The following is a 12,253-nucleotide window of genomic DNA, read 5'->3' as shown; positions in this document are numbered from 1 at the left end:
GGGGGGGGCTCGGCAGTTGGGATGGGGGGGGGCTCGGCAGTTGGGATGGGTGGGGGGTGTGCCCATCACCCCCTCCGCATGTCTTCCACGAGTGACCTCCTCCTCCTCCTCCGGTTGTCCAGGCCAAGAAGGTTCTGGCGGAGCGGCAGCGTGACCTGGAGGTGAAGTCGCAGCAGCTGGAGATCAAGCCCACCAACAAGACGGAGGAGGACATCAAGAAGGCGCGACGCAAGTCCACCCAGGCTGGTACGGCGACGGTGGGGGGGGGGGTGCGGTGGGGTGAAACGGCACCTAACATCATACAAAGATCCCCCGTGTAGCCTTGACGGGCTGTAGGGGGCGAGTGCCGTTAGCGAGCAGCGCCTACGAAGGCCGGCACGGCACACGAGGGGGTGGGTGGTCAGCACCGCGCCCGGCAGCCTTTGTCTTCCCGGTGGCGATGTTCTTCTCGCATCGCGCCAGGTGCTCATTGGAGGCTGGGTCGACCCAGGGGGAGGCCCGTGACCGGTTCAGATAATCGTCACCGGGTGTTGGTGGCCGTGAGCGGGAATCGAACTCGGGTCCCGCCGGGTCCGTAGCGCGGCGGCGCTGTGCCGCTAACGCTGCGTACACAAGCACGTGCATTGCGCTCTGTTGCTCTCCATTCGCTAGAAATACGCTGGTCGGGTCAATCCTGTTTGCAACACGGACGCACGCACACTCGCGCAATCCGCTAAACAAAGCAAAAAAATCATCCCCTTCGCAAAAAATTCCAGTGAGCCGTTCGTTCGTTTTCTTTGAGAGGGGTTTGTGGATTGAGCCCCGGGGGGGGAGCGCTGTGACCACGGCGATGCTCAGCCGGCGGCAACAGGGGGGGCCGTGCAGGTGCCATCGCCGGGCATTAGCAGGGGCAGTTGGCGTGCCCGGCAGTCATCTCAGTGGGTCAACACACGGGCACGTGGGGCCTCGTCCCGTCCCCCCCCCCCCCCCCCCGTGACCCCGCCGTCAGCGAAGCCCTTCGACGCTTCCACGCGGCAGCCTAAAAGCGCGCCCGGCCTGGCGCAGGCGTTACGGTGACGTCACCGTCGCTTGGGGGCGGACCTCGGGGTGTTGCCGGGAGCATTCCACGTCTCTCGGGCCTGACCGGGCCCGTCCCTCTCTCGCAGGAGATGACCTCATGAAGTGCGTGGACCTCTACAACCAGACGCAGTCCAAGTGGTTCGAGGAGGTGGTCACCACCAGCCTGGTAAGGCGCCGCTAGACCGGCACACCCCCCTCACCGCCACCCCCCCCCCCGCACCGCCTTTTTCACCGGCGCATGAATGCCGTGCCAGTGCCGAGGTGGTTTTCCAACAGCGACTTTAGAATTTTTTTATTTATCCTGGATTTGAAAACTCACTTTCTTGACAACCGCCTGTTGTTGCGTTTAGTTTATTGTCCTTTGCCCGGCATGTATGTTCAACTTCTTTCGCACCGTACATAGCCGACCGCGCTAATCAGAGGTGGCGGGAAGTGGGGGGGGTGGAAGGACTGTGAAACTAAAGACGATGACAACAACAAGCAGTCCCGTAAAGAAACGAGTTCTCAAATCCAGGTGACTTCACACTGCGTAGCTTCGCCGTTGGCTTCCCAATTATCGTCCCTGCCGCCCGCAGGAGCTGGAGCGGATGGAGAGTAGCAGGATCGAGATGGTGCAGGAGCACCTCTGCCGATACGCCCAGCTTCGCCACGAGACGGACATGTTCAACCAGAGCGTGAGTGCTCGCGCGGGCGGGCGAGCGGGCGAGCGGGCGGGCGAGCGAGCGGGCGGCGAATATCGACGGCGATCCTCAGGCTCGCGATGTCCGCCGTCGATGTCGCCGCCCGTCTTATTCGAGAATCGCTGCGTTTTCAATTCGTGTGTAGGCAGTCGGTTCGACTTCAACTAAAAATAAACGTATATTTTTTATTTTATTTAAAGCTTTCGTGACTGCAGGGATTCATATTCTTGGTTCTTTCGGTAAAGTCACGTAGAAGGGAAATAATAAAATAATATTGATATAAAGCAATACAAATTCTCACGACGTTTCGACTGCAACACAAGCAATCATCAGGTGTGAAATCCACGGCAAGAAAATTTGCTGTGGAATGCACACCTGATGATGAGAAAATTTGCTATGGATTTCACATCTGATGATGGTTGCTTGTATTGCAGTCGAAACGTCGTGAGAATTTTTTTTTTATATTTATATTATTTTATTATTTCCCTTCTACATGACTTTACCGAAAGAACCTAAGAATATTATATATATATAAAAAAAAAAATTTTACCAGTTAAGGCCCTGCTGAGCCAAGTGACCTGGCCATCACAAACGATTGCTTAACGAAGCCGCTCATCGCTTGGAAAATGTATCGCAGCCAAATCCTAATCACCTGCAAATTACTCGCTTGGCATCGCACAGCAGCAGCAGCAGCAACATCGCCCCCTCTGCTGTGAAAACTTGGCCATGACCCTCCTGCAAAAAAGGGGTTTGAGACTCACCGAGCCTTTCCTGAGATCATGAACAACAACAGCAGCAATAATAACAACAATATCCATGACCACTGTTTACCTCCGTGACAAAATGGCAACATTAACCCTTTAGAGCAGGGGGTGAGGAACCTTTTTTCTGCCAAGGGCCATTTGGATATTTATCACATCATTCGCGGGCCATACAAAATTATCAACTTAAAAATTAGCCCGTTATATTTGGTCAAACATTTAATTAACTCGCCCCTAACGCGATGGCTGGAACTGCTTCTCTTTGGCGAGGCGTGTGATGTTAGCTGGTATTGATGATGTTGCTACTCGCAACTGCTTTTCCAGGTTTGCTCCGAGATTTATTGAATTTCGAGTCCCGCCTGCGGTTGCTTTGGCAGGGCCACACCAAATGATTTTGCGGGCCTCATACGGCCCGCGGGCCGGACGTTCCCCACCCCTGCCTTAGAGACTGCCTGCGAGTTTGCAGGGTCGGTGCCCCGTTCGCCGCTGAATCTCGGAACGCTCAATCGGCTCGCCCTTAATTTTATTTAGAGACGCGAAGCAGCAGCGCCGTCGTTTTTAAAGACGCCGTTACTCACCGCGGAGAACCGACCGATCGATCGCCGGCGTCAAACTGTGCCACACGCCCTCCCGCAAGGCCTTGCGGGAGCCTCGGCGCCGACGAAGTTGATTTGATTTTAGTTTTTTCTTCCGGCTTCGTTCCGATGACGTAAGCGTCAATAATCGCAGGCAGCGGCTCAAACCTGGACTTGAACCCGGGATATCTCGGCGCTGCCGGCTGAGCGTCTCTGACCCTCTTGAGTGCGATCATCGCCACTCGACTCCCCCGACCGTGGCACCTCACCGCCCACACAGCTGCGCACGTACGTCATTGGAACGGAATAAAAAAAAACGACGATGACGATGATGATGATGATGCACAGTACGTCATCAGAATGGAATAAATAAAACGATGATGATGATGCACGCGTACGTCATCAGAACGGGTACGTGTTTACGAATCAGAATATTGATTCACACTGGAGGAATCCGATGAGCTATGAAGCTCTTTTTCACGGATGTCCAGTAGGGGCACGGGGGTAAGAACGTGACAACAACGAAACAATAAACAAACACGGAAGGAGTGCAAAGTACAAGAAAGGTAAACAAACCACCCAAACACATACAAACAAAACGAAACCATCCGCATCCTCGCGGAGAGACAGAGAGACGAGATCAAAGTTCCCCGTCGTTCTCCCCACTCTCGTTGCCAGACGATGGAACCCGTGGACCAGTCCCCTGCAGAAGGTGGACCCCACGAAGGATCGCGAGCTCTGGATCAAGGACCACAAGACCGGTCACGTGCAGCCCATCAACATGGAAGTCTGACGCCTCCTTGTTCACCAGCGACGCCGTGCACAGCGAGCAACGCTCAGCGGCCGCCGGTGCCCGGCGCGTGCGTGCCGATCGTCGGCGTGTCGCACCCCTCCCCTCCCCCCGCCCCACCTCCTCCCTCGTTACGCTTTGATGGCGGCAAAGTGACTTGGTGCCGTTGTGAGCCGTCGTGTTTTTTTCCTTCCCCCCCCCCGCCCCCCCTTCTTCTGTTCGTCGTCTCTCGACCGGGGGCGTCGTCGTCGCCTCGTCACTCTCGCCACTGTTTTTGGCTCCTCGCGCGATTTTTTGGGCCGTCCGCGAATCGCGTCTGGAAGTCTACGAGGCTCCCCGCTGCTGCTGCTGCCGCTGCGTCGTCGTCGAGAGAGAGAGATAAAGTGACGAGGGGGTAAAGCGATGAGAGGTAAACGGGTGAAAGATGAAGCGATCAGAGATGAAGCGATCAGAGGTAAAGTGATGAGAGGGAAACTGATGAGATAAAGCGATGAGAGGTAAAGCGACGAGAGGTAAAGGGATGAGAGAGAAAGCGATGAGAGATCAAGCGATGAGAGATGAAGCGATGAGAGAGAAAGTGATGAGAGATCAAGTGATGAGAGATCAAGTGATGAGAGATAAAGGGATTAGAGAGATCAAGCGATGAGAGAGATCAAGCGATGAGAGATAAAGCGATGAGATAAAGCGATGAGAGAGAATGCTTCTTTACGTATTCATTCAAGGTGCTTCATCGTAGGCCGACGTCATTATCCGCGTGCTAGTCACGCGCATCTCCAGAACGTATCCCGCATCTCCAATCCAAGGGGTCGCCAAACTTACGTTAACCCCCCCCCCCCCCGCTTCACCCCTCCCCCCCACCACCAATGCCTTTTGCAGGGCCCCAAGGCATTTAAACATTTTTTGCCGGCGACCGACCGATCGTCACCGGACGGAGGCGGTGCGATCGCTTCACCGCCACCGCCGCCGCCACCACCACTACCTGGGCCGGTGGGAGGGTGCAGGCACCACTTGGCGACAAGGAGGAGGGGGGAGGAGGAGAGAGGAGGGGGGAGGAGGGAAGGAGGGAGGGAGAGAAGGCGGGAGGGAGGGAGGGGGGGGGGAGGAGAGAGGAGGGAGGGGGGAGGAGGGAGAGAAGGCGGGAGGGAGGGAGGGGGGGGAGGGGGAGAGCAGGGAGGGGGGGAGGAGGGAGGGAGGGAGGGTTGGACAGGGAGTGGGGCCCAAGTCATCCGTTGTACCGACCGACGGACCTACGAGACTGGTCGGCTGAGTCGTGACCCTTGCCCCGGGGGGCGGCGTGTGAGCCAGGGGCGCAGCGTGGCAGCTAGAGACCACGGCAAGCAGCAACCGCAGCCGCGTTGAGCTCGCGGTTGCCACCTTTTGATGTACAAACAACCCCGGGGGCATGTCGTTACGGGGGAGAGTATCTCACAACATACGGGGAGAGCGGAGGGACTGCTTTAATGCATCGTGTTGAACGGATTTTTTGTATCGTGATTATCGCGCAACTGGCAAAACCGACACCTTATTAAATGTCCTGGGAGAGACTCGCTTATTTCCCCGGACAGCAGCTGCCCTGAGTGGGGCAGACGATCCTGCCGAAAGCCAGGAGTGGTGGCAACCCCCCATAACAGGTTCCGTGGGTTAGATCGTGTAAATATAAATGTGTCGTTACGCCCGCCGCCACCAACACGCAGCCGATTGGTCAGGGTTTGTTCAGCACACCGGTTGTGTGTCGGAGAGTAAACCCACCGCAACGTTTACAGTTATAGTGCCGTGACGTTTCGCCGGTAATTACAACAAGAACAACCTCCTGCTGGGGGGGGGGGGGGATAAATGTGACGTCATCACTTGTGAGCCAATCAGGTGCGAAGGCCAGAAGGGTGGGGGCGGCGGGGGGGGGGATTAATGTTCGCATATTCTCTTATGGATAATATTGGTCGTGAAATGCGTACCCGGTGTTAATTTGCTAAATACTTTCGGGGTGCTACGGTTGAATGTCCTATTCGGGGCCGTCACCCTCGCAATAGATCTTCTATCGAATGTCCGCCGTGCGTGGCCGTCCTGCGCGTGTGCCCGTGGCACCACCACCCCGAGGCAAAGACTCGATCGTTTTGGCGCACGTTTTTTAATCGGTGGGCCTATCGATCGGACGATTTCGCCCGACCTAGCCCGACCTCGCCCGATCTCACCCCCACCACTCGCCCGATCTCAGAAGCTGAGCAGGGCAGAGCCTGGCTAGCGCTCGTGTGGGTGAGCTCCGGCGTTTGCCGGGTGCTGCGGGCGCGGGACCGCGAGCCTTAGCCAGGAGGTGGCGGTTCCAGGGGGTCGCCTGTCTTCTCAGCGTGGAGGGTTTTCAGCGGATTCTAAACCACTGTTTGAACTAAAACCGATTTATTTTCTGTTTTACCAGGTAAGGCCCGTCCGAGCTGTATAGCTCATTTTCAGAAGCGACCTGGCTTGATTACTCAACACAGCGGCTTTTTATCACTGTGTGGAGATTTATAGCAGCTACATAATCTACATGTGGAGGGAGAAACTGGAGGACCCGGAGAAAAACCCACGCGACCACGGAGCGAGCGAGAGAGAGAGAGACACGCAAACTCCAAATGTACGGACGTCAGAGTTGGGATCAAACCCACGACCTTCTGCATACTAGGCGAGGGAGATAACATCTCGCCAGATTAGTACAGTTTTACACACTCGTTTGTCCTAAGCTTAGCCTTAGCATAATCATTTTCATACACTTTGCACAAATCTCAGATGATCGACTCCTGCGTGCATGCACCGTGAGCATCAGAACCAATTTTAATTGTTGCATGCCGAGCAGTAGGCTCTACCTTACATTGTGTCTTAACCAGCCATGGCAGGGTCTCTGTGTGAGTTTATGGGTCTCTGTGTTGAGTTTATGGGTCTCTGTGTTGAGTCTATGGGTCTCTGTGTTGAGTGTATGGATCTCTGTGTTGAGTCTATGGGTCTCTGTGTTGAGTGTATGGGTCTCTATGTGAGTCTATGGGTCTCTGTGTTGAATCCTTGGCTCTGTATGAGTCTATTGGTATCTGAGTCTATGGGTCTCTTAGTTTATGGCTCTCTTTATGAGTCTATGGCTCTCTGAGTCTATGGGTCTCTGAGTCTATGGGTCTCTGTGTGAGTCTTTGGATCGGTGCGTCTTACTTTCGGGAACGTCTTATAATCTTGAGAAGAGGGGTGGCACTCTCAGCTGTTGTGGGCGGTAGCCGCAGTGCAGTGGTTCGTGCATTGTGCCACGAACTCGCCGACCCGAGTTCGATTCCTGGACTTGGCTAACGTTGACGGACAGCGATGACAGAACTTGTCCTGGCCTCTCCGTTCACCAAACTCGCGTTGACCGGCGCGGTGAAGAGCGATCAAACAAACCCCCGCCCCGCGCGACGGGCACGGCGGTGTCGGGAGGCCTTCATCCGTAGCGGCGCGATTGCCAAAAAGGGCTGTGAATTTGTCAAGCGGCCGCTTCGGGTGACCAGGGTGGGCGTGTGACGGTTTGGCACGCACCCATCGTCGGAATCGCCGACTTTTAAATGTTGCAGGGAGGCTCACGCTGCATCTCTCTCGACGCTTTCGTCGGCGGGAATTTTTCTCTCCGAGCAGCGGAGCCAGCGCCGATGCCTCTCAAAGAGATTTGAAGACTTTGACATTCCAGTTTGTGCGCGTGTGTGTGTGTGCGTGTGTGCGTGTGTGTGTGTGTGCGTGCGTGTGTGTGTGTGCGTGTGTGTGTGTGTATGTGTGTGGGTGAGTGGGCGAGTGGGGAGCAGTCGTGCAGCGGTTAGCGCGCTCCGCTACGAACCCGGCAACCCGAGTTCGATTCCCGCTCACGGCCAACACCGGTGACGATTATCTGAACCGGTCCCGAGCCTCCCCTAGGTCGACTCGGCCTCAAATGAGTACCCGGTGCGGTGCGTAAAAACATCGCCACTGGGGGAGACAAAGGCGGCCGGGCGTGGTGTTCGCCACCCAGGTGCTCACTAACCGCACTTGCCCCAACAGTCTGTTCGGCCTATACGGGGGATCTTTGTCTTTGTGTGTGTGTGTCAAAGCGGACCAAACGATATAATCATCAAGACAGGGTCACATGACGAGGTGCACGGACGGGAGCTGCGATCGTCCGTTGCCGTACGTATGCACAGAAAGACGTACTCCGAACTTGTTTCGCCAAGCGCGCGTAGCCGGCCGTGTTGCTAATTAATCGGAGGAGCGGCAATACAAATGTGCAAATCCTGCCTGGCGGTGCGGAGCGGTTGGGGGCCCTGCCAGGGGTCTCGAGCACGAGAAGGGAAGGCACGGGCCCTGCCAAACGTCGTGCCGTCGATGGGCACGAGAACAGCGAATAACATTTAGTTTTTCTCTTCTCTCTTCTTCAGTAGGAGCCCGGTACAGAGCACAAACCGAGACGTAGGGGCGGGCGGGCCGGGCGGGCGGGGAGGGGGGTCCAGGGATGGGGGGGAGGGGCACAGAACCTCCATGGAGAGAAGTCCAGATAAGCTGCCGCTGCTGAGTTTAGAGGAGGTGGGAGGGGTGGAGGGAGATTTTGGCGAACGTAAATATTGGACGTGCACGTAACGTACGAAAAATACGTTCGGGTACTCTGCAAATTTGATTCGGTCATCCGTGCCCCCCCCTCGCCCCCCCCCCCGCTGGCTGAGCGTGGGCGTGAATTATCCGACGGTCGTAGTGAGAATATTGCGGTAAATATAGATACATGTATAGTAAACTCTTGACGTCCTTTCGTGGGGCGTACCTCCAAAGCACAGCGAGTCGTTGGGCACGTCGCCCGCATGGTGTGAGGTGAAGTGTGGGTTATCGGCACCTCTCCCAGGGCGTCTGGCCGGCGTGCGGATAGAGTAGGCCAATTACCCTGAGATCTGGGTTCGAATCCAGGTTCCAGCCACCCATGGTCAAAGCACGGTTCCGAAGTGTATTTTGAATGATAATTGGTTCTTTACCCTTCTATCTGGCAACAAAACTGACACCTTTTTACAAGGAGTCATGTTTGCATAGACCGCAATACCTGCAGTCATAATAAAACAAAAGAACATAACTCTGATAATGTTATGTTCTTTTGTTTGTATTATGACTGCAGGTATTGCGGTCTATGCAAACATGACTCTTTGTAAAAAGGTGTCAGTTTTGTTGCCAGATAGAAGGGTAAAGAACCAATTATCATATTTTTACTGGCAAATGAGGTTCCCATAGTGTATTTTGAATGTTGGCTATGTGGGGGTCGCTAGCCCCCGAGATCCCTCCCTCGATAATACTAACGGCCGGACTAACATCATCAATCGCCCCCCCGCTGCTAAGCGAACCGCCGCTAGGCTCCTCACCCAGGGTGTGGGAGCCGTCACCCGAGGATTCCCCTCCACCGCGGGTCCGCGTAGCAGGCATGGATAACCACGCACGCGCACACCCACACACAGCTCTGCACGGCACTCACCCAACCCTGACCACTCACGTTAGGATCGCGCACCTGTGTTACACACGTCGTGAACGTGCGCGCACACACGCATACAGCTCCACACGCGATACCCACTCCTGCGCCGCTCTGCGCCGCGCTGGCCGCCCACGTTACGATCGCGCACCTTGGGCACGCCGATTACGCACGCCGAGAGCTTACGCAAGTAACGAGCGCACGCAAGCGGGGCACACGCCGACACGACGACTCGTCCCCTCCCCCACTCGCGCGTGCACGTCAACACAAATATCGTACAAGGACGATTCTCCTCTCACACGGCTGCGTAGTCACGCCAACACACCAAAAGTGCTCTCCCCGGGCGTTAACGCACACACCTCCGTACCCGCACAATCGTACAGAGACCACGGCCTTTATGCGTACAACGACCACACACTCGCGAATGCAGTGCACGCTAATACCACGTTCCAAAAACACCCAACAACACGGTTTTGTTACTACGCTCGAGATTTTATTAGCCCTTGCTAACCAACCGAGCCACCCGTGTGTGTGTGCGGGACAGCAAGGCGCTTCTAACCCACACTCTGGTGCCGTGTAGCCCTATTCTATGCTGCGCTCTCTGCTAAACCGCTTTCCTACTCGTCCTTACCCCGAACTAACCCTCTCCTACGGATCCTACCCTCCGCTCTGAGGTGTTGTAAGGCGCGCAACACGATACCGTCTGTAGTCCTTGGTGACCTTGCGGCGCTCAGATCGTCCTGCAGACAATCTAGCGGCTCGCCCGATGACTCCTTCGTCGCTGACCCCGTGTCCAAACTCCAGAAGAAGAGAGTTCCCTACTGCCCCTGCGTTTTCTTTTAAACTATTCACATCAAAGGCTAGGCGCCCCCGTCCCGACCGCCTTGGTCTCTCGACCAATCCTGAGCCTAGGATTTCCCGCTCTTTTGCGATCCCGCCGGCCTTTGAACTTTCGACCAATCAGTCGTCCCGGGTCCTGATCCCAGCTATCTGCCTTGCTGACCCGTGTTTGTGTTTGTATGCGTTTCTAACTGCGGGGCTCTCTGAGCTCGCCGTGGTCGTGCGATCTCAAATCCGCCCACGGCGCCGCAGTGTTACTTGGCCTGGGAAGGGTCCTGTCCAATTCCCTGGCCCTGAGAAACCGTGGGGTAACCCCCCTAGGGGGCCCTCGGGTGAAAACTCAGGGTAGGTGACCCGACCACGAGGCCCTACGTGGGTGCGGGTGCGTGTTTATGTGGGGGGGGTGATGGGGGGCAGTGCGGCGGTGGAAGCCGGGCGGCTCCCTGGCTCGGCCGAGCGGCCCCGTCGCTGTGGCACCACATAGCCCCCCGGGGTGCCAGTCCCCGTCCCGGGTTGACTGGAGCACCTCGCCTGGGTTGCCCCCACGAGGTATCGCCGCGGGGTCCGCGGGATTCGCCCGGCCCTTGTGGCTGGCCTCGGGGGTGGCGGCTCCGTCTCCTGGGGCTCCGGCGGTGGTCTCCTCCTCCATTCCAACGGCTCCCCTCGGTCTCCGGCACCTGCGGGCTGGGGGACAAACTCAGAGGCGGTGGGGTTTAAGGGTCGCCGTCCTCGTCGCCCCCGGCCCCGCCCGGGGCCCCTCGGAGCCCGGGGCTCCGTGGGGCCCATATACTGCGCGAGGCCCCCGGGCACGGGGGGTGGGGGGACCCCGGGGTTTCGGGGTACTTGGACGGCGGGGCTCCCCCCCTCGGGGGCTGCTCGCCACGGCTTCAGTCGGCGGATGTTGACCACCATCTCCCGGCCCCTCTCTCCTCCCTGAATCAGCACCGTCCATGGTGAGATCTGCCGTCTCACAATCCAGGGTCCTCGCCAGTAGGTGGTCAGCTTCCCCACCTGTCCGGCACCGACGCGGGGAGTGTACAGCCACACCTCGGAGCCCGCAGTGTAGAAGGGGGGCTCCATACGGGGTCGGGCGCCCTGCTCTTGCCGCTGGTGCGCGGCCTCTCCGTGCGGGTAGGCTCGGCCCCTGGCCTCTCGCAGGGTCTCCAGCAAGTGCTCCATGGGGTGGCTCCCTTCCTCCCGTTGCGGCGGAGGGACACCGAACAGCAGATCTGCGGGCAGGCGAGACTCGCGACCAAACATCATTAGGAACGGGGTCTGTCCTGTAGATGTGTGAACGGCGGTGGTGTAGGCGAACAGGGCATAGGGGAGGTGTTCGTCCCAGTCCTGTTGATTCGCGGCCGCCATGCGTTTAAGCTTCCCGGCCAGAGTCTGGTTCATCCTCTCTACCATCCCGTTCGCCTGGGGGTGATATGCCGTGGTTCGGTCCTTCTGGATCCCGAACTCTCGGCACAGCGCCTGGAATAGTTCGGCCTCGAATTCACTACCCTGGTCGGTAATGACTCGTTCGGGGATCCCGCACTTAAGTACGTAGTTTTCCACGAAGGCCCGGGCCACTACGAGGGCTGTTTTATCCGGGATAGCCACCGCCACGGGGTAGCGGGTGAAGTACTCCACCGCTACAAGAATATATCGGTTGCCCCGGTGGGATCGTGGAAAGGGCCCCTGCAGGTCGATTCCGACCAACTGATTCGTCCGACTGACTCGGAACGGCCTCAGGGGTACCTGGTACCTCGCCGGCTTTTGCCCACACTGCTGACAGGCCCGGCAGCCCTGCACCCAGGCGGCCACATCTTGCGCTAATTTAGGCCAGAGATACTGGCGACGCAGAGTCTCCCGGGTGCGCCGTTCCCCATCATGGCCCCCGAGCGGGTGGTCGTGTACCAGTCGTAGTAGTTGGGGCCGCACATGGGCGGGAACGCAGATGCACCCCGGCTGCCCAGCGTCGGCCAGTTCCCTCACCACCCCGTTTTCTACACACAACCGGGCATACAAACCGCTCCAGGGCCCTGGTAGTGCATCCTTCCTCTCTCGCAGTGCCGCCTCCACCGCCGCCAGATCCGGATCCCGCT

General features: G+C 57.4%; 1 protein-coding gene across 1 annotated transcript in view; it reads left to right on the top strand.

The window, feature by feature from the left end:
- LOC144735997 (growth arrest-specific protein 7-like) overlaps positions 1–3,969 on the top strand; it is a 90,389-nt gene extending 86,420 nt beyond the window's left edge. The window contains 5 exon segments of the mRNA XM_078618620.1: positions 123–246; positions 1,146–1,225; positions 1,635–1,733; positions 3,754–3,777; positions 3,779–3,969. Of these exon segments, the coding sequence (XP_078474746.1) occupies positions 123–246; positions 1,146–1,225; positions 1,635–1,733; positions 3,754–3,777; positions 3,779–3,868 (417 nt within the window). The 3' untranslated portion in view covers positions 3,869–3,969.
- Positions 3,970–12,253: the final 8,284 nt, after the last annotated feature.

This window comes from Lampetra planeri, chromosome 58 (genome assembly GCF_965212315.1).
Source record: "Lampetra planeri chromosome 58, kcLamPlan1.2.h2, whole genome shotgun sequence".
NCBI lineage: Eukaryota > Metazoa > Chordata > Hyperoartia > Petromyzontiformes > Petromyzontidae > Lampetra > Lampetra planeri.
The sequence above is the reverse complement of the archived record's forward strand: the minus strand, read 5'-3'. Positions and strand labels throughout refer to the sequence as shown.